Source organism: Amphibalanus amphitrite, unplaced genomic scaffold (genome assembly GCF_019059575.1).
Source record: "Amphibalanus amphitrite isolate SeventyFive unplaced genomic scaffold, NRLGWU_Aamphi_draft 000187F_arrow, whole genome shotgun sequence".
Classification (NCBI taxonomy): Eukaryota; Metazoa; Arthropoda; class Thecostraca; order Balanomorpha; family Balanidae; genus Amphibalanus; species Amphibalanus amphitrite.
The window spans coordinates 379410-405656 of record NW_024881682.1 but is presented as its reverse complement, the minus strand read 5'-3'; the positions used below and the strand labels follow the sequence as shown (position 1 = coordinate 405656).

Here is a 26247-nt window from a genome sequence, read left to right as displayed (position 1 = left end):
TTATTTATATGAGTATTCCACTTAAAATCGCCATCAATAAACATTCCAAGGTATTTTACACTTTTAGAGCTTTTTATCTCTACTCCATTTAGTTTCAACCTTATTTCTTGTCTATCTCTTTTGTTTGAATATATCTGATAAGAAGTTTTATCAGTATTTATCGAGAGTTGGTTAGCAGAAAACCATTCTGATATTTTGGGCATAATTGTGTCCACAGTATCTTGTAGTTTTGCTATATCTTTACATTCCATAAAGGCTGCGGTATCATCTGCATACAAATATGCATTGAACTCCTTGCTTATGTTTGGAAAATCATTTATATAAAGGATAAACAGAAGAGGCCCCAGAATAGATCCCTGAGGGACTCCCATATCAATTGGCAATGTGTTTGATCTGACACCGTTAATCTGTACACATTGGGATCGATCACTCAAGTATGATACTATCATATCATATGCTTTACTTTTGATTCCATAACATTTGATTTTGTTTAATAAAACATTAATATTAACTGTGTCAAATGCTTTCCGAATATCCAAATAGAGTCCGCACACAATATTATTTGCTTCAAATGCATTTGTAATCCTTTCCTGGATGAGTGATATGGGCATGTGTGTGCCCATACCTTTCCTAAATCCAAATTGATTTATATTAAGTATGCTGTTTGTTGTTAAGTGATCATCCAGTCGTTTGTGTATAAGCTTTTCCAATAATTTGGAAATAACATTTACGAGTTCATATTCGACCACAGGCGACTAGCCATGCGCTGATACGTGCATGGTTGATATGTGACAAAGACCTTTCACAGCTTCTTGCACAGATCACTTGTGATCTCAGGTGGTACCTAGTTGGCGTCTGAGTTTGAAGAAACTAATGTAGCAGGAGATTTTCATCCTGCATGGGCCGTATGGTGGTAGGGGAGAGCGGGGAGAGTTGTATCATGCCCAAGTTGTATCAGGGCGAATTGTGCCAAAGTTATCCAATAGATGGCGCTCGTGACACGACCAGCCGACGAGGTTTTCCGGGCGCAATCTTTCCCTGTTCTGTCGTGTGGCTGGGTGGACGCGTCTCGAGGTGAGAGCCGATTTTATGTTTTTTAATGTCATTCTAAAAAAATAAGTTGCAAGAAAATGTGTGTTTTGAGCATTTAGATGTGCACGAATTTGAAAGATCTCCGTAGCGGTGGTGAGGGTAGGTTCTAAGGCTGTGTGAGTGAAAATGGATTTCTCCAGCTGTCCGCTGTTTTTGAGCACGAGGATGTTTTTTCCAAGATGGCGGCGAGGTACATGTTGTATCAGAGCCGGGTGGGGTATGTTGTAACATGTATGTATGTATGTACTATGTATGTATGGGTATGTTGCTTTTGATCGCGAAAGCTAAGCCCTGGCTCGCGTTTGTAGATAGCTAGTCAATACTCGTTCCATTTCGGCACAATGTGTTGGCTTCTTTGCTCTTAACGGGCCACTTTTGCGTCTAGTCTGTTGATGTTTCGTTCGTTTGACGTTTCGATGTTTCGTTCGGATTGCATTGACCTAAGTTTGGCCTAATAAAAGTAAAGCCTTTGAGCATATACATTGTATTAACCCCATTTAATGTTGTTGTCATGTTCAAAGCCAGTAGAAAGCACACACCCTGAAACGTGAAATAGTGATACAAATTACCCCACCATGTGATACAACTCACCCAAGCCATGGGGCAAGTTGTATCAAAAACATTGTTCTATTCGGCAGACCGTAGAAGAAAAACTGGTAGAGGTAACGGAAAAGATACTTGGCACAAAAAAAGCAGAAGAATCAAGGAAGGAGATAGTATGGAAATAATGAGTTTATCACGGATAGTTACGAGGTTATGGGTCTCGGAGTAAAAACTGATACAACCCACCCCACTCTCCCCTACCAGGACGCATCATATGAGGGAGTGTGCGTGCAGAGACTGAAGACGAGGAGAACCAGGTCCGCCACCTAAGGTCAATGGCCCACCCACTGTGTCGGCCCCCAGGCAATGCCAGGAGTCAGTAAACGGTTCTACCTCGGAGTTGGCTGAGCCGTCTAGACTTTGGCACCTTCCTAATTTCCAGCTTTAGGCAATGACATCTTCATCTTCATCTTCATCTTCGTTTTGCTTCTGTATATCTATGCCGAGATAAAAACAGCACTAAGCTATGCCGGTATGCATGAATGATGACCTTTGCCAATTTGCTAGCCGACCTCCCCGAGTCCCGGAGTTGCAGAGACGGTTGACGGATGAGGGAGACGGATGGCATTCGTCGACTTCAGTTCAACATCAGCTGAGGGCTTGGACTGAGCCTGTAGAGTGCAGTGTGCAGTGTAAGGTCCGTTATCTTGAAAGGATACTGCTGGCAGCGGCCGTCACCAGGCACTGGTTCCATGACATGCTATCTGCACCCGTCTCAAGTCATCAGCTGGTATAGGAGTGGCACGTGCCCAGAATTGGAGTCACGAGCAGTCGTGCACGCGTTCGGCCAGGCCAGTGCTGTCCGTCATAAGCAAAAATGCAAACATATTTCTTTCATAATGGGGTGAGGATGGAGTTTCGGTGTTACTGTCCTGTGATGTTCTTGGCCAGCTTCCTTTCCATATGCTCAAACGCACATGCTGTGTGCGGGTTTGGGTGTTTGTGGGGGAGGGGCAAAGCTAAACTCATACAGCAGCCACCCGACGGTGGTGTAAGGCTTGCGCCCCTCCCTCATCCGTCTCTGCAACTCCGGGACTCGGGGAGGTCGGCTAGCAAATTGGCAAAGGTCATCATTCATGCATACCGGCATAGCTTAGTGCTGTTTTTATCTCGGTATAGATATACAGAAGCAATTGATAACTTCTTTATCTACTTCATGCCATATTTCCGTTAAAATACGGCATGCGAGTTATATGGTTATACAGTAACGGTTTTTAATGCCCCTTCCACCCAAATTGTATCGATAGGCCAATGTTCATGTCCTGGGGATTGGTCATTTCCTTTGCTGAATGAGACGACTCATTGAAAATTAGGTGGTTCCAATGAGAAAGCCTCGATCGCTGATTTTAGCCCCCTGACTACATAGCCATTCGTTCTAAGAGTTGCGGTCTTGTGTAGGTGGTAATGACGGTCTAAGCCAGAGTGAGTGTAAATGAGCATATGCTGTTCATTGACCAAAATGATATTTTTGGTGCTCTCTTTTACCGCTGCACGTCGAATATACCTACAGGCTACAACTAAAGCAATGTTGCACGGTGTCTAACAGCCATTAATACCAATGGAACACGTTGGCTTTGCATATTTATAGTCGTTGAAATGAAGTCATTTTTCCACTAAAATTAAAACTCCAATGCAAGCTTGCGACCCATAAAAGTGATCTAATATCGTTACTTCTGTCACTGCTATAGATCCAGAACAGAGCAAATAATGATAAAATCGACCCCGACCTGTTGGCATGGTAACCTTGTCCCACCATAAAATAATGGTAATTTGGTCGATTTTCTGCTAAAATTGACATGTTCATTTTGAATTCGTGACCCCCAAAAATCGTTTGCCTTCGTTATTTTTGGCACAGATGGAATCAGAATAGACCAAATAATGGGAAAATTGACCCCAACTTGCTGGCATGGTAACCTTGTTCCAAACTTAAATAGTATTAATTTGGCCGATTTTTCGCTAAAATTGGCATTTTCAATTTGAATTCGCGACCCCTAGAAATGGTTTGATTTCGGTATATTTGGCACAGATGGAATCAGAATAGACCAAATAATGGGAAAATCCACCCCCACCTAAAATTTGAAAAATTGACCCAAAAATGGGTACCCCTATTGGGCAATTGACTCACGTAGGGTGTGAGCTCGGTGAGCTCCTGCAGAGTCAGTCGACTCTGCTCCGCCAGCTGGACGTCTGAGTCAGTGGTGTTCAGCAGCACCGAGGAGTCTTCACACGAGGTCTGACTCAGCAGCTGTGCGGCACATAAGTCGGTCATCAAATCAAAGTATGGTTGAAACAAGACGGAAATGAGGAAGCAGTCAGGTGGTCATATCATTGGAACGGTACTCATATCATTGATCCTAGCCATGTGCTCACAGTCCAAGTTGTGTAAAAATCCACCCAAACGTTATCATGGTCACCCACGCAACCGAACAGAGCCCCATGTCTCCTTTCCACATAAACCCACCTTGGCGAACTCGATCTCGAAGTCGATCATCTCCTTGGCCTGCTGGTCGGTGTCGGACGAGGGGTCGGCCAGTACCGCCAGAGTGTCCTTCAGCAGCTGGCGGTAGGCGGCCAGGTTCCGACGCGCGTGGGCGTCCGTCTTGTTCAGCAGGTAGTCCTCTTCAATCAGCGGCGAACCCTTGAACAGCTGCAGAAAGAGCGAGCTTCGTGACTCTAGTGTCGGGCGGCCGTCCACTGATTGCCACTTCAAGTCCGTGCATTTAATTTGACCGATGATATTCAACTCTCGGCGCGCCCCGCTCCTCGCGGCTCCCAGCCACGCGACCCCACCCGGCCGCCGCGCCGCCCAGCACCGTCCGGCCGCCCCGGGCGCCCGGTCATCGCCCCTGCAGGCAGACTGTCCCGCAGGGCGCCCGGTCGCTGCCCCTGCAGGCAGACTGTACCGCCGGCCGCGTACCGCCCGGCATCTGCACAGCGCCGGTCCAGACCCTACAGAGACTATCTCATTATCGACGACAAGAGCTAACCTTAGGAGTTTGTACTTAGTTCAATTTGGAGAGGCTAATTTAAAAAAAAAACGAAATGAGGTAATGAAAAAGACCTTGTGCTGTGTTACAGTGTCTTAAATCTGCCTGTCTGTGTGTTTGATCTTGTTTCATAAAGTTGTGTGAAGCTAACTGACACCGTTAAAAGTCCGGTAGGAATTATTACGATCTGACACATCTCATTAGAAATGTGCAAAGTACATGCATGCCCGTTGGCTACTAAATGAACTGCCTCAAAGTCTCGTCGAGTAAAGCTCTTCAAAGTAAATCTTCTCAGAGATTTGCTTTATTTGAAAACATTTCAAATGTGAATATGTGACGCAGCATGCAATGTCCTGTATTATGTCACGTCTATTTTTCAACAGATGCTGCGCAATACATTTCTCAGAAAGGACAAATTGTGTTGCATTTTATGATGCTTGCAAATCTCGAGTACCACGCTTCAAATCTAATTACGACATCTGCTCATTTCCAGGAGTTCTCCCAAGCTCCTGTCATTTGATTTGACAATCATGCGAATATTCACGATACAGCCTGATTTGATTCATTTGCAAACTACTGCCCTTCTTTCACTAATGATGCTAATTCTACTAGAATTTTCAAATAGGCTCAGTATCCTACCTTCCACGGTATGCATGCTTCATGAGATCCTTTCCCATCTTTCTCTCCTGAGGTCTCTGCTCCCTTACCAATCATCGTTCCCCACCTGCATGATGTAGGTGGACGTGTCGCGCGAGTCCGAGTTGACGTGCACCTCGAGGAGACTGTAGACCTTGACACTGTGCAGCCGGGTGATGAGGTCGGTCAGGTTGAACCGCTCCGCCTCCCAGTCGGGGTCGATCAGCGGCCAGCCACCCAGCCGGGCCAGCTCCACCCCGACCACGGCCCGGGTCAGTTCCAGATCCGTGGCTGGGTCCTTGCCTGATGCACGAAAAGGCAGGAAGGTCAAATTCAGAAGCTATGCCAGATTTTGGGTTTCCTATTGCACGTTGACTTTTAATGTGGAAAGCGCACTCCCGAGTTCGAAGCAAAATGCTCACAAATAAAGTATGACCGAGAACCTTCATGAATAGGTATGTCATGTGTTCCCACCCCCCCCACACACACACACACACACAAAATATGCTGCAGATGAGCAAGTGAATAATTCCATTAAAAACATAAACATCCGTGCCCTGCAAAGATACGCATACGGGCGTAGTGGACGCTTAACTCACTGATGTTGACGCAAGAGTAGTAAAGCTTCTCCACCTTCTTGATAGCTGGTATGTCTTCTGATACTTCATGGTCTTCAATGAGCTCTGGAAAATAATAATATAATGACGGTGATATAGCACGCAAGTAGTTACATACAGAAATATGCAATGAGCAAACTGTCAATGCAATTTAAACAGCACTTTATTTGCCGATTACAATGTGCTTATTGCAATTAGCATGACTCACGGTAGTTAAAAAAGTAGTTTAAGGATGCGTCTTTCCAATTAGCACAGTCGCAGAAAGCTGCTCTGACCTCAGACTACCCTTGCTACATGTTATCCGATATATCACTTTTTAATCTTCAGTGCTCACTTTTGATGTCGACCAGCATCTGCTCCTGCATCTGCTGTAGGCTGGAGCTGGAGAAGGCGTCGCTGGGTACGGCGTGGGTGCGCACGTACCGGCCGCACGCGTACTGGTAAAAGTCCGTGCACGGCTCGGCAGTCAGGTCCATCCGGTCCAGCACGCGCGAGGCCACGCGCAGACACGTAGGAGTCAGACATCGCTCCGGCTCCGGGCTGGGGTCGGAGTTGGAGTTGGGCTTGGAGTTGACGGCAGAAGATTTTGAGACTGATCCTGCGCTTAGCGCCCGCTCTAGCATCGACCGTTCGCGGGAAAGAACTGAGGGCGAAAAGTAAACGATATCAAAGTGACATTCCAGTGACGCTGAAGACGATTCGTTATATCCAAAGTGAAGCATGAAGGCAGTGAGAGGATGCTAAGCTGTATTGGAATGGCTGGACCCGCCATGCCAGGTTTGTGCAACAGATAGCACTACAATAGCATAGCCAGCGGGCCGCAGTCGGGCTGCTTCGCACGGGCTAGTGTTAATTCTCTCCGCTGCTCATAGATGGCACCAGTATCAAGCGCCTGCTGGTAGGCTGTACCGCAAGGCCTGAAGCCGTTATTCCCAGCGTGGGAGGCCGAGCGGGTGACATTCAGCGGCAAAGTAACGTGATTAACATTTAGTAGATAACTTGTAAGAACAAATATGGGCCTTCACCCTCGTTATTAATAACTTACCTTTTTAATTTTTGAACCGACGATCGCAGTAATACTCGTAGGTCTCGCTTTATCAGCACGCAACTGCGTTAGCCACAACAAAGAGAGAAGACGTGCCATGGCCAAGCGTGATTATTGTGCAACCCTGGATTGGCTGTTTTTTGTTTAACAGCAAAAACAAAATCAAACAGTCGCGAAGCAAATAAGTGTGCACACTGTTGTGTGACTTTTCTCTGTCAGAACGAATGCCTAAATCAGAAGCCGGTGAATTTCTTACCGAGTGCTAGGTTTAGTAGGAGGGCGGTGCATCCCAGCAGCAGCAGTACTACCACCAGCAGAAGGATCTTCTCGAGTACGCTGAGTCGGTACCAGCACCGGCCACCGCGCCTGTAACATAAGAGCAGGTCGGCAACAGCTCCTGTCTGTGGTTGCGCCTGTAACATTGCAGAAAGAACAGCAACAGCCTGCTTAGTATATTCGCTGCACCCTCACACCGCTGAACGCTTCCATTCAGCCAATAATGATTGGCGCTTTATGAGATATTATGAGTGATACTCTCAGAATCCTGAATGCACCTTCATAGAAGTTGAGTGAAATATCGGGCGATGGTCGACATAGGGTCAGCGCGCAGTGTTTTCTCAACTTTTTTTTATCTATTAAAATGGGTTGCATGACCATTGACCAATGCCGTAGGTCTCAAAAGCATATGCTTATCTAAACATCATCTGTCTTATTTCCTGCCAAGGATGATTCAATCGTCTTGTTCATCCACATTTTCACTAACACTTTTTTACATGACCTTTCGTACTCTCGCCCACGAGATGGATCAAATCCAGAATGTCATGCCAATCAATATAACATGATCATACACCCGTCTGTGGCGGTGACCCGATCGGCTTACGGCTCAGTGGTCGTGTAGGTCACCGGTCGCTGACATATAGACGTTGATTTTGATCAGCAGCCGAACTATCACGAGACTCGTGCCAGGAGAATAAGAAGGCTTGTATCGAGAAGCCTATGTCAGGAGAATTAATCATCGGGTTTGATTATCTTGTAGCATTCTCGGTGTGGAATTCAGGCTTAGCAGGTGTCTGATGTGACTTCTGGATTTGCCTGTGACTGTGATTTCTTACCTTCCACTTAGTTTGCCTTTAATGACTTGCAAATTAGCCGTTCATTTTCTTTTGCCGTCCTGATTTCTAACTAACCGCACTATCTAGTGTGAGCGGTTGCATACGTAAGCCTGCCCCCCTCCCCCCCGCGCCCTGACCACGTGACCGTCTGTCCCAGCTGCGGCCGCGCGGCACTGATGGCAATAAGGCCGCTCCAGTGGCCCTGACCATGTGGTGTGTCGATACCGCGAACGGGCGCCGCCCGGCACCACTCTCAGCGGTGCCGGTGATTGGTCCGTGCGAGCTGCTGATGGGAAGCATTGCGTCTCGGCAGAGCAGTTCGTTAGAAACCAATCGGATCAGACCAGCGGGTCATGCACGCCGCGATAGGAGGTATTGATTGGATTCCGAAAGCCGATAATGTGACATTTACGGAATGATTGACTTTAATTCCAATGTTTTCTGAAAAGTTTGTGCGTCTCTGGTCACGGCAAACATGCGTGGCAATGCTATTCCTAAAACTGTCTGCGTCACCAAAAAGTTCAATGACGGCATCAGCAGTCGTAAATGCAATGAAGTCTGAAAAGGCTGTCAAAATCCAATAACCGCCTTCTGAGTGTGGCCATTGCCCCAAGCCGCGGGCCGTTTCAGTCAGCGACAAATAGTAAAAGCCTTGGATGGCCAGCCCGACGAGCTGACCGTTCCAGGCGACGGAAACGTCAAAAGGAAAACGACCGCCGCAAATGGTCCCGCTTTCGCTCGATTGCATTTAATTCCACATATAAATGGGTGGATGTAAAAGTACTGATCGAGCAGCCCTTGGATTTTTGCGCAGTTTCGCGCGTCACAAGAGGAGCAATGGTAAAGAAGCAAACATATGGTTGTCGAGAGCGTTAGTTAGATATCCGGATTGTAGGGGAGAGTCCCCAATCTGCACCAGGTCTCCTTATTGCGCCCACGTCATTTTCTGTGGACCAATAGGTCGATTGATGCAATTTATTAATCACAATCATCAAATCAATAATTTTCGACCTACCGCCACCAGCGTAAGGTCGTAAGCCGCGTACTAGGAGTGGTTTTGTAAAATGTGGTGTTTTCTTATCCTGAACTTGCTGGTTTACTGCACTGTTACTGTTGTTCGTGAGGAAGGGTGGTTCAAAGTGATTTTAGTAGTACTATGGCATATGTGTCAAGCATGGAGAGACAAAAAACAAGACGGTACATGCCTCATGTGCAACATCATCAATATTTTCCTGTCAAAAGATACATTCCAAATCGCGCCCACACATATTGCGCCATGACATGGGCGCATTTAGGGCTATGTCTAGACATCGTCATCGAGGCTTTCACTGGTATCGTGTAAAACTTATAAAAAGTGGTCTTTCAATTATTGGTGTTAGAAGCCGGTGTTGGACCCCAGTAGGTCTGAGGGGCCCGTGCTGACCAATATGGGCATTCGGGTAACATTACTTCCCTTGCCAGTAAAAGGGCTAACTTTGCATGGTTCCTTAATGCATTATTTAACGTGGCGCAATTAGGGCATGCTGTGCCTAAATGCGCCTTTTGCAGGGGCTCGGAAAAACGTAATTTGTATACATTAAATTAACTTCATTTGAAAGAGTGGAGGTAAATTCAACTACCAAAATGTTGAGTGATCGTTATTAAGCATGGAGACCGCATTCACCGGACACATTGCTCAAGCACAGGAAAAGTTTCCGCTTAAGCGGGCGCACAATGGTAACCCTCACCTATGCGCATGCTCTTATATTCTTATTTTTGTGTACTGTGTGTTACTAATTAGGATAAAATAGACAAAATTATTTCATATTTAATTAAAAGCAAGTCATTATAAAGGTTATGAGACATGAATGAGTATTGCATATAAAAATGAAAAATGATTTGCCGTTACACACTTCATTTTTATGCAGGGTTACTTTTATAGGAAAAGTCGAGAGGGGAAATAAAGTTCGGGGCAAGGGCGGATCCAGGGGCATCTGAAAGGGGGGCCCAATGCCATTAGGTTTTTGTTAGGATGGCGCCTGCAGAACCTTACCTACCCCCAAATCCTACTCTCTCCCCGGATTCTGGCCACTTTATGTTGTTAGGTTGCCAAAAAATAAATTAGCTAAAAAATATACGCAGGTACCTACCTTGGCAAGGGGGGGGGGAGGTCCCAACTTGACTGCGCCCTTGCAAATGTCAATCAGTACAGGGTGTCTCAAAAGTTCGTTGACAGGTACCAGCCATGCTTTTTTTGTCAATAATTCTAAATCAACAAGAAATTATCAGTCAAAATTTTGCATGGGCATTGGTAACAACCTTCCTTTAGCAGTTTCATTGTTTTCAAGCGCATTCGACCCTTCATGAGCTCACAAAAAGGGTTCACCTGTGACCATGGATCAGTCATGAAAATTGAGGTCGCAAAATCGGGTCGGCTGAGAAACTCTCTGTTTCAGGAGTAATGGGAATGGTTAGGTTGGAATGGGAATGGTTAGGACCATGGATCAGTCATGAAAATTGAGGTCGCAAAATCGGGTCGGCTGAGAAACTCTCTGTTTCAGGAGTAATGGGAATGGTTAGGTTGGAAATGACACATGGCAAAGTATCGGTGAGGATGAGTATAACATGATGATTATCTAATAAAAAACGGTGGCTAAATTTTTTGAAGGACGAAGCCCTGCGAGACTAACAGCGTTTTGAACGGCCCTTGTACGGCAACAGACTCGTGCTCCGGAAAGCAGCTGAAAATGCAGTCCTAACTATTGAAAACTGACTAGAAGCTCACAGAGGTTACCCAGTTTAAAAAATTGCAGGTCATAATAAACTAAAGACAAAATATCATTTAAAATTGTTTACAATATCGATAACTCTAAATTTTTGGGGAAAATAACACGAAAATCGTCAATGCCGAGGAGAAGTGACCCTCCAAAAGTGTCAATTAATGTAAAGTTTTATCTTACGAAGTTTCCAGAGGCAGATCTGTAGCAAATAGCTGTCTTTTACACACAAAATCCAGACAAAACCACACGATGGACAGGTCTTGGCCGTTTACAAAGCAGAACCTCTCCTGAGGAAAACACTCCGGAACCCAGCGAAGGTCTTGGCATGGGGAATGACGAGCGTTTGGGTTTTGCAAAATTTGCAAAATGTGTCTAAGAAACAGATGGCCGACACATTCTGCTACGATATGCTGCGAAAAATTTGCCCCTGGCACTTCCCATTAGTTCAGGAATGGGGTTGTTTTGAAAAGGAAAATGGTGCTTGGGAGGTCGGCGCCAGTCATTCATGAAGGAGTTAGCGCCACACTGAAAAAAAGTACACCTGGGTTACATTTTTACCACCCGTCATGCAAGATATTTTTATCCGGTTTACACCAGTTTTAGGAGTACTTATACTCTTTTCCTGAAAAAGTGAGTGCAAAATTACACCTGGGTGCATTACTACTCCATTATATGGAATACAGAGGAAAGAGAAGTGTACTTTCACTCTTTCATACATTGTACGCTCTGTTTCATAGGGTGCATAAATACTCCACTAAGAGTTATTTTCAACGAAGCGTAATTTGACACCAATTGTCTAGTATAATTCTACTCCATGATTGGTAAGCAGAGTATTTTTAGAACATATTCAGATGTAAAATTTCTATCTGAGACATAAAAATATACCTGGGTGTGGAAACATACTGTTGTTTGGTAATTATACACTGAAGGTGTTTTTTTGCACCATTTGCTGAGGTAGGCATTTTCGCTCACACCATCTGCTGTGTGTGTTTGGGTGGGGGGGGGAGGGGGTCAGATGCCCCCAGGACATAATTCAGGACTGATTGGTCGCAGCAGGACGACCTACAGGTGCCCTTACTCAGTCCGTGAGGATCCTGATTCGGTCGGCGATGGCCCTGATTCGGTCCGCAGGGAGCCTGATTCGGTCTGCAGGGGCCCAACCTCGACCTGGGGGCCCTGATTCGGCCCGTGGAGACCCAACTTCGACCTGATTCGAAACTTTGGTTTGCTCCGTGGGGCCCTGATTTGACCGGCGAGAGCTCTGATTTGCTCTGCGGAGCCCTGATTCGACCCACGGAGACACTGATTCGGTCCACAGGGGCCCAATTTTGACCTGTGTGACCCTGATTTAGCAGGCTCTGATTCAGTTCGCTACAGGGGCGGTCGCAGGATTTTCTTTGGGGGGCAACTTTTCAAAGGGGCCCAGGGTAGGGTACCCCCAAAACCGGAAACTCCCCGGATTTAGCCCACTATTTTGGCAAGGGGCCCAAATTTACGATTTTCCCCATTTCTATATAAAAAAAATCGGGCTAGGAGGCCCTTTGGTGACCTCGGACCCTTATGTGGCCCAAGGTCGTTTGGTGGCACAGGGTTCTTCAAATGCCCAGAATGCTCTTTGGTGGACCAGGGCCCTTCAGAAGTTCGGGGTCCTTTGGAAGCCCAGGGACCTTTGGCGGCCCAGGGCCTTTTGGTGAGCCAGGGCACCCTGGTCGACCAGGACATTTGGGCGGCAACGGAGCTCATAAATGGCAGCAGTGCCCTTTGGTATCCCAGGCAGGGCTGTTAAAATTGATTTGGTGGGCGCCGTCTAAATTTTGGGCCCTGAAAAGTGGCTCCGAGGCTACAAATTTTTAGGGCGTCGTAGGAGTCTTGTGAGGGCGCTTTCGACGCCCAAGTGGGGAACTTGTCCCGGTCAGGGACGTAGATCGTTGCAGTTGGGTGGGCTTGAGCCCTCCCAACTTGGCTCGAGCCCTCCCAACTTAGGGTTTGAGCCCTCCCATTTTAGGTCAGAAAGTGGATCAAATCCGAGGAGAAATCCGGATTTTTGAAGAATTTTGAGGGTACTTTGGTCATTTTTATGCTTTGAGCCCCTCCAACTTTTTCGGCAAACCTACACCTATATGGTTCCGGTTGTCCCCATGTCACCACCAAATACGCCACTGTACATACGCCACTGTACAGGTCTCGCGGGTTTTAGCGGTAGGTCGCTCGGCGAGCGGGAGGGCAACCAGTTCCGCCTCTGTATCGGTGACCATTTGCTCCGCCCAGTTACTCGCGAGTGCGTACTACGGCACATAGTAAAGTGGGGAGGGAAGGGTCAGAGTGGCAGCCTGCGTAGAGGCTAGAACCGGTTTCTATCGTCTGGGCCGGCGACACGGCATGCGGTCAGGGAACGGGGAAAGGTCAGAGGTCACTCACAATGTGCAGTACTGCGGCCCGTCCTCTCTGCGTGCTGACCAGCGCACGACCTCGGCCGTTGGCCAATCGGCATTGAACGGTTAAGGCCACCCGTAGCCAGCGGGCGGAGTGAGCCGGCAGCGTGCCGATCCATAGGTAGTCGTTCAAAGTTTTAGCCGCTTACCATTGAGGCCGGGAGACGACTGGTCTGTAATGTTATTTCTTGGGAACAGTCCTGTCATTTAACCCGCGCCTCGTTAGGGTCTACCAAGCATCGGTCCCATTGGGGGGGGGGTATTTTGCCCCCCCCCCCCCCGAAGATCTCGAGAAGCACGCAACATAGCGACAAGCAGCAAACGGTGTTGGATAGCCCCAACGACGAATTACCTTTTGGCTCAATTTCATTGACCTCGGTCAAACCGATGACGTCACAGGACAGGTCAAATGTCGAATTTTCACCGTTAACACGCATTTCAAGAAATGTGTTGTAAAATCGAGAAAAATGCATGTCATTCATCGATAAGAAATCGATGAATGACAATTTTCGATGAGGAATTGTTCGTCAAACACATATTTTGCTATTTGGGCTCACTGATACCAGATCAGGTCGCACAGGTCAGGTCACTGAGGGTCACAATATGAAAATAACTATTATGTGATGCATGTTTTCTGGTCCATTTTACATGACAAATGCGATTATGTGGGTCAGGCAACCTTTGGGGCTAGTTAAGGTTATGTTCTGGTAAAGGTCAGGTAAAGGTCATGTCAAATTTGGTCAAATTTCTGATTTGATATTTTTGCATAAAATGGGTATCGATTCGATGCAGCTCGTCACGGGAAGGCTAATGGTGGTCTTTGTTTGGTGCTGCGTGGTCTAGAATTGCTAAAAATTTAGTTAAAAGTAACGTCATCAATTTTTAACTGTTTTTTTTTTTCACCATAACTTGGCCAAAAAAGGAGGAGTCGATCTACAATTTGTTATGAAGATCGAAGAAAGCAGGGACTATTATATGGATTCCGTTTTTTAATTCGAAAAAAACTTTTGGGTTTTTTGCTATTTTATAACAAACCAATTTTTTATTTGGGGGTTCAAAAACTGAAAAGTTTTAAAATCCCAGATTGCAGTTTTGTAGCGCCGTCTTTCCTCTACACGACCAGATAAAGAGCTTTGAAATTATTGCTTGTTAACTGTAGGTTTTATGAGCGTTTCAAGATTTCATGTTTTTTGCTCATTTTTGCTCGAACATGACTTCACTTTGACCTCAATAACTCCTGACCTAAGGTAGCCTTAGACTTGATATTTTGTGTGAAGGTGTCAAATTAATCCCCGGCAAGCTACTGAAAATTTAGCGGGGCTGCGTGCCGCCGTTTTCTGGCTATTCAGGAAAATACACAGGGGGGCTATATTGCCTTCCCCCCAACGGGGTGAGGGTTGACCGTGACCTGCTGATGCTGGAGGTCGTTTCACAACAAAGTTTTTTTCTGCTGCACTTTATTTCCAAAACTTTTCCACAAAACTGGCCAATAAATATGTTGCATGAATGAAATTGCAGTATTAGGAAAGGAAACCCCAGGCGTAAAAGTTTAAGTAACATCACTGTATGCTGATTTGTTGCGTTATTTTTAGAACAAAATCGAAGTGAGCCACTAAAAAAGCAAAACATACCTAACATTGTTTATATTGGAATATGCCATAACTCGCACCCATATCGGTGTTTTCGCAGGCGCTAACGTTTGGGCGGGGATGGATCAGACCCCACAGTTGATCGGCTTGATCAAAATAGAGCTTCTTGAAAAGAAGAAGCTTGTTGCACGTGATGAGAGGAAGCCGATTATATCCAATTTATAGATCATAGGTCATTCGTTGACCATAGGTCATACGTTGACCTTCCAAGTCAGTTTAATGACCCAATAGTCGGAAGGGTCTTGACCTGCCTAGAAGTTTTTGTCGTGAGCTTTTATGGAGCTTCCGGTATAGGAGAAGAGAGAGAGAGAGAGAGAGAGAGAGAGAGAGAGAGAGAGAGAGAGAGCGAGAGAGAGAGAGAGAGAGCGAGAGCGAGAGAGAGAGCGAGAGAGAGAGAGCGAGAGAGAGCGAGAGCGAGAGCGAGAGCGAGAGAGAGAACGAGAGAGAGAGAAAGAGAGAAAGAGAGAGAGAGAGAGAGAGAGAGAGAGAGAGAGAGAGAGAGAGAGAGAGAGAGAGATTATGCGAAGTGCTCCATGGGATGACCAGAGTTGGCCTCCCGACGAGACAGAGACAGAGACAGACAGAGACAGAGACAGAGACAGAAACAGAGGCAGAGAGAGCGAGAGAGAGCGAGAGGGCGAGAGGGAGGGAGAGAGAGAGAGAGAGAGAGAGAGAGAGAGAGAGAGAGAGAGAGAGAGAGAGAAATTAGCCTTTTTAGAAAGCGGTCGGTATAGGTATTAAGCGACATATGCACGGATTTAAAATGAACGTGGATCCTTCTCACTAGCCTGTTCAACGTGTTTCCATTTCCATCGCTAGTGACCTCGCCTTTAGGCCATCTGACCGGAAACCGGCAGCTAAACAGCAGATATTCTAGGGGCGCGGAAACCTTGAAGATTAGCTGTGCCGCAATGTCATTCCTAGTGGTTTTGAACCTGGCTAGATCGGCTCCATGCGCTCCGCAGATCGGCAAATATGGAAGGCACCGGCCAAGTTCCTGCGCTGGTCCCGGCCAAATAAGACACAAGGGACCAAACACAATTTCACATGTTGGAACGTTTCTAATCATTACTCTAGAAACGAACGGTTAATGAGACCTGACACGCCGAATGCCCATTCTGGCCTGTAATAGGCTCTAAAAACTGGTCACAGACCAAAGGTCATTTTGGTCAGGGTCATAAAATTTTCAGGGTGTGTAAACTTTTAATGGCAGATGGCCTGAACTTATCCTCACTCCTGACCGCATGGGTATAAATTTACTTAGGTATGGTGAGAAAAATAAATTACGGCACTGAAAGCTTCGCTGCTATCCGCCACTATTTACGCGAGATATTCAGGAAAAACCGAGGAGAGGGGTTCGTTTTATCACCCCTAATAAGAAGTAGGGTTTCCATTAAAAGTAAACGGTAACATCGAAAAATAATATTTCCTGTAGGTATATTTCTCAATTTAACCCGCGCACCGACGGGGGGGCGGATATCCGCCCCCCCCCCCTGAGGTTTTTCGCGAATAGCGGGAAAACCGCGGCGCGTAGCGCCGCGAAATTTGGTATGACTATTACCTCATCAATTTTACACATGGTGTGCAAGTTTGAACCTCCTACCTATTAAGGTCAGGTCACCAGGTCACTTTGAATGACCCAACCTCAAGTCACTTTTTTGCAACTTTGTCACCGTGCCAGAGCTACAGTAGATGTCGGAGGCCTTTGAAAGTCGCAGGATGTTATTAGGTCATTAGTAGCTACAATTTGTTTATCTCGGAATTTTGATATCGGTGACCTAAGGTCAGGTCAATTTCGCGACCTCCCCATTATAAGTCAATGGGGGAAAAATCAACTCCCTGTTTTTACCACTAAAACGGGTCGGAATGGCCCCATATACCATACATGACTTCATATACGATCAACCTTCACTACCTTGAGGTCTGTTTTGCTGTTGGGCAGCTGTGAGGTCATGTGACGTCATCAAAGGTCACCAAAGGTTTTTGGCCAATAACTCCGTACAAGAACAAGATACAGACGCGTGGATGGTCTCATTGTGTTCAGCTCGTCAAGACGCATCGAATGATATACATGATGACCTCGAGGTCACGTGACCTGAGGTCAACCTTTGACCTTGACCTTTCGAGGTCAACATATATATCATTCGATGCGGATTGACGAGAGGATCACGATGATGCCCTTAGTTTGTTCCTATCTTGACTAATTCGAAAGTTATTCGAGAAAAACTCTCTCCATATCTAGCGCCGCCATTTTGACTTTTTCGACCCCTGTGACGTCATCTTTGACCTGACCTGAAAATGACCTTAGTAAAAATTGTAGATCTTGACCGTGCGTATCCGATGCCGTTTACCGCTTGTCGCTATCTTGCTTCGTTCTCGAGATCTCAGGGGGGGGGGGCGGTCATCCGCCCCCCCCCCCGTCGGTGCGAAGTTGGCGCAGACCCCCGTCGGTGCGCGGGGTAATATGGTGGGTTCTTTCGTAATATTAATAAATGCTTATTATGTAAAAAATATTGTAAGTTGACTACGGCACGACATTTCCATTCTATTTTATCCCGTTCGTTCTAGCCCCTGTCGCTTGCCGCCCACACCACCACCACCACTACCACCAAACCGGCTGAGTTGGCTGAGGCGAGCGCCTCCCCTCCCTTCATGCCAAACAGAGCCTGGCTGTCGTGACCTCTGGCCTCACCGCCCGAAGGCCCGCCCGCTGCATCCAAGGACGCCCTGCGCGGGCCGCAGTGATAGCCTCTGCCAAGTCCCGCCTCTATCCACCGTTCACCACGCACTGGATTCATTCATGCCTCTGTGTTTCAGCGTCGTACTCGTCGGGTGGCGCCACTGTAGTCATAGGCGACTGTAGGGAAGCCGCGGTCAGAATGCCCCAAACGGCGAATTTTGAGGTTTTCTTTTAATTTCTCCGAAACTAGCCGGCATACGATCAAACCTTTTTCCATGATCATGAAAGGGAGTTATACGAATAAATCGGTCATATCTTCAAGCCTACAAAGCTGAAGACAAAAAAGATATACCCGGAAAGGCAAAACCTACGCTTAAAACCCGCGAGACCTGTACCAATCAGTTGGTTGGCCTTGGCTGCATGGACGTGGCCAAGGGCGTCGCCACAGGGGAGGGGACGGAGGGGATCTCGTCCCCTCCACTTTTTAAAAAACTTTAACATTACGCCTATGGCGTTGCATGGAAAGAATCGACTTGAAATGGTCCTCGTCCCCTCCAAAATGGTCAATGTCCCCTCCAGTCGTCACACCGTGGCGTCGCCCCTGGACGTGGCAACTCATGTCGATGGAATCTCTATTAATGTGGAGACGTCCACTTCACCCACCCTTTCCTCCTATATAAGCGCAGAAGGATAATAAAATTATTCCAATTTAAGGTGAAAATACTTCATTTGGTAGCAACGGCAATTGCTACCAAATGAATTTGAGCTCTTGCTTGCTGCGTCAGGAACGTCTGAAATAAAGCGTAAAAGCAAACCAGCATGGCGATGGGGTGGAGTGAAATTACTCTTTGAAAGTTGATTTTGCACCTATATTTGTAAATTTGCACTATAGGTAGCACGTGCACGCTGCATGGTTTCCGGTTGCCGCCATTTTCTGGTGTTTCAGTTTGCGGTTGGTTCTCACTGCGCAGTGTAAAACGGTGATTTTGCGAAGGGCAACAAGTCGAACTGCGAAGGTAAGTCAAAGTGTGGATATTGAGATTGAGATGTGGTGTTAAATCAAATTAGTGTATTGCTATTTAGGGAAAATGATCCAGGAACGCAGCTAAGTGAGGTGTTCAATCAGGGCTTTGGCTTCTATTTTTAGGTTTGCAGGCTTCAGCTTCTGTTCAAAATTGTCATCTGTGACATCACCAATCAGTCTTTCCCTATTTACCAGGCCACATTTCTGTCTAGTAAATTTATTTTTAATTTATCACAATAATGCTTAAACCACGTTTTAGGCATTTTTCAACGAACAAGTCCATCTAAATGGGACAAAATTAATAGAACATCCAAATTCCAAAATGGAGACTCTCACCACCAAATTGGGTAATATCGGCACCAGGAGACTTGTCCCACCAACTTTTCATGCATTTTTATTATCGAAACCGGTTCGCAAGAATGTCGACAAGAACACATGTCGAATGTGTTGTGCGGTCAATCTAACTTTTCCAGTTTTCGAGTTACGGTTGCATTTATCCGGTAATGTCCGAAATAGTCAATTTTTGACTGGGATTTCTTGTTAAGTGAAAAATGGTCGAGGCAACTTCATGAGTTTTCATTACGAGCTTTCGTTTGTTTTTTTTTTTCTTTCTAGCCCTCTTGGATTTTGAGTTACACTGGGAGTCATTTTGACTACCACCCCATCCTAAAAGCGAAGGCGGCCCTGATCCCTGATCCGAGCAAGGGCGAAAAAGGTCTTGAAAAAGGTCTATTTTGTAGGTCTTCTCTGCAGAGAAGACCTACAAAATACTCACGGATGATGTCGATGCAAGCTGTCGGCTTTCAGGGAGAAGCGGATGTTGCTGGGGAGCTCGTCAAACCTAAATCCGACGCAGAAACTGCAGGGGATTCACCTACAAGAGCTTGAAAGCTGGTAACCTTTTATCAGCCTCCGGCAGCTGACGGAGCGACGAAAATCGGTATGGGCAAATATTTTTGGAGATACAGCAAAGGGTTTGGTTTCCAACCTTCCGAATCAGTTGTCAAAGCATGCATATTTGTCTAGTGTACACACAGACACCAAAACCTTAGATTTTTGGCCGGTTCTTATATGCTTTATTGGCATGGGAAATGTGTCAACGAACTTTTGAGACACCCTGTAGTAGCCGTTTTCACGATGGCCATCTGTTACACATTTGGTGCACATCTGATACAGATTAGGTGCAGATTTGTTCAAATCAGGTTCAGTGTGTCTCTTAGCAGCTATCAGCTAGGGTTCCACTAATTGCTTATATGCCTGCTTTGTCATATTATCAGAGAGCATCATCGATTAAAACACTGAAACAAATTCATAAAATGAAGATATTTGCTGTAAAAGAAATTAGGTGCAGATTTGGTCAAATCAGGTGCATTCGCCGGATAGCCCGTCGTGAAAACGGCTAGTATCAACCTATTGCCCTGACCAAACATCAAGTAGCGCCTTTCTTAATAGAGAGAGGTTAACTCGTGACTATTTTTGCTAGGCCAAGACCGATTGAAGGACCCTGGTTCGAAGGAAGACCCTTGGTTCGGAGAGGTCATCACCCCCGTCCCCCGCCGGTTTCTACGCCGACGCCTGTAGCGATACGTCAGTGATTGCGAAGAGACGGAAGAGACAAGACAAGAGACGGTCCCACCGACCATCCCATCGGTATTGGGTCAAATCTGGAGTTCCCGCTGCACTGAACGTAAAATGGTTGGATGGAACCTTAAATTGAAAATTATCTAAGCGCCAGCAACGTTGATTGATGACTATAGAGTCTGATCAACGATGATTATGGAATCTGAGTAGCGAAATGATTGAAAATGGGCTCAAAAATAAATTTCAAAGGGGGAAATTCCCCCTTCCCTCCCTAGCCGTTCACGCACAATTTGAAAAGGGGAGCGGAATTTTCGAAGGGGGAAATTCCCCTCCCCCCTTTAAAAGTTACCCTGTTTTTATATTCAGCTTGCGGTGAGGTTTCATCCCAGGCATTGTAAAGAACTGTCGTTCAGTGGTAAGGTTTTTTAATGCTTAACCCTCGCCCGTAAACGGTGTTTTGCCACCTTCGCCCATGCAGGGGGGGGGGGTTGGTGGGACCCCCCGGCGTTTGAAAACGGAGCGTCGTAGAGCTTAGCGGAAAAGGCCAACGGATTGCTCTCAACGAGATCTCGCGATTGGTGGTATATTTTTTGGTCCTAGGTCAACAATTGACCTACCTATGACCGGTCAAAGGTCAAATTTTCGGAAAAATCTAACTTTTTCATATTTCCGCGCCGATTGCGGCAAAACGGTAAGAGATATCGACTTGAAACTTTCACTATCGTGATCCTTGATCAATTCTCTATCGTTTGGTGTGTATTTCGATGTCATAACTCTAAAAATGATGCGTTGGGAGCATCGGAAGTCTGCAAGGTCATTTGTGCATTGGGTCACGTCAGGCGTGTGACGTCACTGACCTGACCCTGACCCAAAATGAACTACAAGAAACAACCGACGATGCCTGAAATGGATAGCAAATTCGAATTCAGGGCATCAAAATACCCCGAAAAGGCATACAAGTGCAAGAAGTCATTACAGGTCAACCGAGGTCACTGACCTTACCTTGACCTTTAGTAACCTTCAAAATGTCAACGGACATTGTGCCAATGTCAAATCAGCCAGTTATGATTCTAAAACAATCCATCAGTGTGTCAGGTCAGTCGGCATTTATACCAATGTGAAGCAATCTCCAATTTAGCGTAAATCTGGCCGGAGGTTGTTCCCTTTATGACGTCATAACTCCGTGACCTGACATGACCATGACAAAAAAAAACAAAAGTTGCGCAAAGGATGCCCCAGAGGGTACTGAAAATTTGATCAGACTATCTGAAACGGTTCGGCGTGTAGCTAAGAAAAACCTCAGGGGGGGGGGGGTTGCACCAACCCCCCCCCCCCCCCCTACATGGGCGAGGGTTAAACGAATGAAATAATCGTGAAGCTCGCTCATATTTGCATCGATCATCTATCCATCGAACATTGAAAGAGCGTTATATGCATACCTATAAGCATACATGTATGCAATATGCTATGCATGCACATTGTACCTAATATGATGCGACGTTATGTAAATGCTAACCCGTGATATATTCGTCGTAATAGTGTACCACAAGTCACACATTGTTACAACCGACAGTATTTATGAAAAAATCATTGGAAATGTGCTTAATACGAGTAGGCTTTTAAGGAAACGAATTGAACGATTTAGGCTATTGTGAGTGGATTTTGTCGTTTGAATGTGACGAATGTTGGTTTACGGTTGAACAATTACAATTACATATAATTCGTACATTTGGAACGGCTCGATAGCATACGAATAAATAAACACTTGGATTACCGATATATCCATTCAGTCATACCTATCTCACTAGACTAGTCGACCACACTATAAAATTACATCCATCCACAGAAGGTGTAGCGACTTATGTGTACACCATTGACTGACTCGCCTCCGAAAGAAGGAACGAAAGAAAGAACTTGAAAAAGGGGAAGGAATGATATTCACATCCGAGTGCTGCTTGATGTCCCATGGGAGCCGAATACTTTACAAATGCCGATCATTTGAGCAGTTCCACCAAAAATCCACATTCGATACGTACAAACAGAAGATCTCACTCAGCATGCACAACTCTGTAAATTATTTGAGACGTTTCCTCCGAAAAAAAAACTCACAAAAGTAACCACTTCCATAGGTATATACAGATATTTCTACTGAACATGTTTGCACTAAAATTGGAAAACGTTCACTCCTTTTTTCACTATGAAAGCAGAAGGCCTAATTATCTCTTCAATTGCAATTTAAAAAGCACCAATTTTTAACCGTTGGGCCTCTTAGACAGTCCGACATCCTACCGTCGGCTGCGGCGGCCGCCGGCCGGCTGGTCAGCAGCCCCGCCGGTGCCGACGCCGCGCTCCTGTCACCCACCTGTGATGGCGGCCGGCCAGTCGCACCTCAGCCTCGCCATTGGGCCGCGAGCCGAGGTCGAGCGGCGTCAGCAGCTCGGCCGTGCTGTCCTGAGCCGACACCGGTATCTTATCGCCCATGGATGCGGGAGGCGCCAGCCATGACTGAGAGATCGATCGAGCGGGCCGCCGGCGGCGGCTGCCGCGCGCCGCCCGGCCGCGCTGCCCTCCGCACCTCTGCCCGGCCGACGCTCCGCAGCTCTGTCCGTCGGCCCGGGCGGCGCCGACAGCTCCGGCGAGCTGCGGCAGCTCGTCTCGCTCGGCGCGGGCTGCAGCGCGGCGGCCAGGTGCCGGCTGCCGCCCGGGCCGACGGCCGCAGACGGCCGTCCACAGTTTGTCGGCGCACCGCGGCGGAATGCAGCCGCCGGACCGGGCCGCTGGCCACGCTAATAAGGCTGATTGATGTGGACAGATTCCAGACAGCAGCGGCAGCTCGCTGTCTGCAGTAATCACGATGAAAATAAAGGACCTTAAACTTCTGACGTACAGTGGGAAAATGTGTGCCTTTGTATTGGCTTTCCCTATACGAATATCAACAGTTTGATGAAAAAATATTAGAAATCAAAAGTATAACTTATCAAGAGTGCAGTTATTTGGCAACTTAGCCCGCGCACCAACCGCCCCCCCCCCCCCTGAGGTTTTTCGTAAATAGTGGAAAAACTGCAGCGGTTAGCGCTGCGAAATTTAGCATGGTTTTTTCTTCATCAATTTTACACATGGTGTGCAAGTTTGAACCTCCTATCTTTCAAGGTCAGGTCAACAGGTGACTTCAGTTCGAATGACCCAACCTCAAATCACTTCTTTGCAATTTTGTCATCGTGTCAGAGCTACAATAGACAACGGAGACTTTTGAAAGTTGTAGGATCTGATGAGTGTATTGATAGCTACAATTTGAACATCTCGGAATTTTGATATCGATGGCCTAAGGTCAGGACAATATCTTGACCACTCCATTATAAGTCAATGAGGGGGGGGGGGGAATCAACCTCCGGTTTTTTCCACTAAAACGCGTCGGAATGGCCCAATATACGATAAATGACTTCATGTACGATCAACCTTGACTAACTTGAGGCCTTTTTTGCTCTTGGGCAACTGTAAGGTCTTGTGGCGTCATCAGGGGTCAACAAAGTTTTTTTTTTGCTAATAATTCCTTACAGGAACGAGATACAGCCGCACGGATGGTCTCATCGTGTTCAGCTCGGCAAGGCGCTTCGAATGATGTACATGATGACTTTGAGGTCACTTGATCTGAGGTCACCCTTTGACCTTGACCTTTCGAAGTCAACATATATATGATTCGATGTGGATTGACGAGAGGATCACGATGGTGCCATTAGTTTGTTTCTAGCTTGGCTACTTCGAAAGTTATTCGAGAAAAACTAACTTCATTTCTAGTGCCGCAATTTTGACTTTTTTACCCCTGTGACGTCAGCTATGACCTGACCTGCAAATGACCTTGTCAAAATTGTAGACGTTCTCCGTGCGTACTCCCGTTTACCGCTTGTCGCTAACTTGCTTCGTTCTCGACATCTCAGGGGGGCGGTCAACCCCCCCCCCCGTCGGTTCTAAGTTAGCGCGTACCCCCGTCGGTGCGCGGGCTAATTGCCTGTTGTGTCCCTTTATCTGTAAAGAGGCTTTGAATTAGCTGGTTTTACCTATTCATTGAATTATTGCATTAATTAACAAAACGTAATTGCACAAATCTTAAACTTGGTGTTGCGGTAGTACGTAACAAATATGATATGTATATCATGGGCGCCATTATCGAAGAACAAAAAGGGTAAAATTGTTGGACTAACAAAGACCATACTTTAAAGCTGCCTACCTACAGCATCATCTATAGGTTTTTATTCGCGACTTGTAACATCTTTCTACATTGGCAAATATGACCACAGTCGAAGCTGTGTGTCGCTTCACGAGTTTTCTTTTAGTGAATAAAAATAAATCTGTATTATCTTTATAAGGGACATCAAAACTATGAGACCATGCTTCGATGTGCATCTTTGATCTCATTCATACACCCAGCAGTACAGATAGGTACAGGTCTCGCCATGGGCGTCGCCACCACTACGGACACTACGGACAGTGTCCGTACAAGTTTTGGAAGGCCCGAAAACTTGTACGGAATGTCCGTACAAGTTTCGAAGACTGCAAATACAGTCTTTGCAGTTTGCACATGTTTTGAAGTAGCTTAAAGCTGATCAGCCCCTATTTGTGGACGTGGTTAAAGCTACGATCCAAGGCCGCCCCAAAGTCAATGTCACGAAAGAGTATATAGGGTGTAACGAGATTAGCCGGACATCTATTTTTTCGCCATATCTGTTCGCACAGTTTCTTTTCTGATGTCAGAAGCGGGAATGCTGGATGAGTAAGTGCCTCTAGTATCGACTCTCAACTCAGTGGTGACCTGACCTTGTCAGATGACTCTTGCTCCGAGTAAGAGTTGAGTCACCGACGGGTTCATTTGATAGTTTTCGCCTAACGTAATGGAGAGAAAGGAGCAGTCTCTCCTTTCGTATTAAAGAAACATGCTTGTCGCATGACGGCAATGATTATGAGCCTGAAGCTGGTCTGCCAGCAGCTGGATATCAGCAGCAGCCAGCTGCACATCTACCTGGGGCGCAATAAGCTGGGACTTGATTGGTGAACTCAGCCCGGCCGCGACCGCAAAAGCGCCCTTTACCAAGTGGTTAGGAGAGTTGTCAAGATAGCGACAAGGAAACGGCAACAATCAATCCGCAGATTGACTTGAATTCTTGGCAAGGCAGATAATAAGCGGGCCCACATCATGACCCATCGCTCTCCGCCCCTTAACTTTGTTCTTCTGCCCATTAAACTGAAAAAAGACAACGAAGTCGACGGGAAAATAGCCAGTGCGCCCGCTTTGGCCTCACGCCATGACGCATCCACTGGTCGAAGGAAGACATGAGCAAGGTGGCCTGGTGGAATGAGTAGCTATTCGCGCTGTATTGTCCTTTGAACTATCAAAGCGGCCTTGTGTTGGCTGCCAGTAACTCAAACGTGCCGGCCGTCACCGGCGTCAAACATCCGGCCAAGGCCCAGGTCTGAAGCATATTCAGCTGCTGTGGGATGTTCCAACTGTGCATTGTGTCACAGAAGACCACCATCAGTAACGAGTATTACCGGAGCAATATCCTGGCAAGCAAGTAGTTGGAGCCGCTCAATCGGACGGCACGAGAGGGCTCGGTTTCTAAAAGGGTTTGATTTAAGCATGCTGCCTTCGTGCAGGCTGGAGCGCTACATTTAAGTCCGTAGGAGAATGAGAAGTGACGACGAGAGAAGCTCCTTTCCTTCTGGACTAACGGTCTACGGCTTGGAAATAGCTGTCATCCTAATTCCATCGAGATTTTATGGACTTTTGTCCAGCAGGAGGTGATTAAAGGGACTATCCCACCTTTAACATGGGGTTTGAGTTGAGATAGCCAAGTTTGCGGCGAGGTTCAGAAACCACTATCTATCTAGGTTGCAACCCCCGCGGCCTCTTGGTGTTGAAGAAATTCGTTCCCTTCATTTGAAAATGGGCCTTGTACAAGGCCCTATCTTCAACATGGAGCGACCGTTAGTGTGACGTCACCTCGTTTAGTCATTCTGATTTAAATGGGTTTGTTC

General features: G+C 46.5%; 1 protein-coding gene across 1 annotated transcript in view; it reads right to left on the bottom strand.

The window, feature by feature from the left end:
- The window catches only part of LOC122384372 (neprilysin-2-like), a 33877-nt gene extending 11146 nt beyond the window's left edge, over positions 1–22731 (bottom strand). The window contains exons 1-7 of the mRNA XM_043371731.1: positions 22580–22731; positions 7237–7346; positions 6270–6578; positions 5918–6001; positions 5407–5621; positions 4157–4342; positions 3821–3940 (exon numbers count right to left, since the gene is read on the bottom strand). Coding sequence (XP_043227666.1) covers positions 3821–3940; positions 4157–4342; positions 5407–5621; positions 5918–6001; positions 6270–6578; positions 7237–7346; positions 22580–22698 — 1143 coding nt within the window. The 5' untranslated portion in view covers positions 22699–22731. The remainder of the gene's footprint in view (positions 1–3820; positions 3941–4156; positions 4343–5406; positions 5622–5917; positions 6002–6269; positions 6579–7236; positions 7347–22579) is intronic.
- Positions 22732–26247: the final 3516 nt, after the last annotated feature.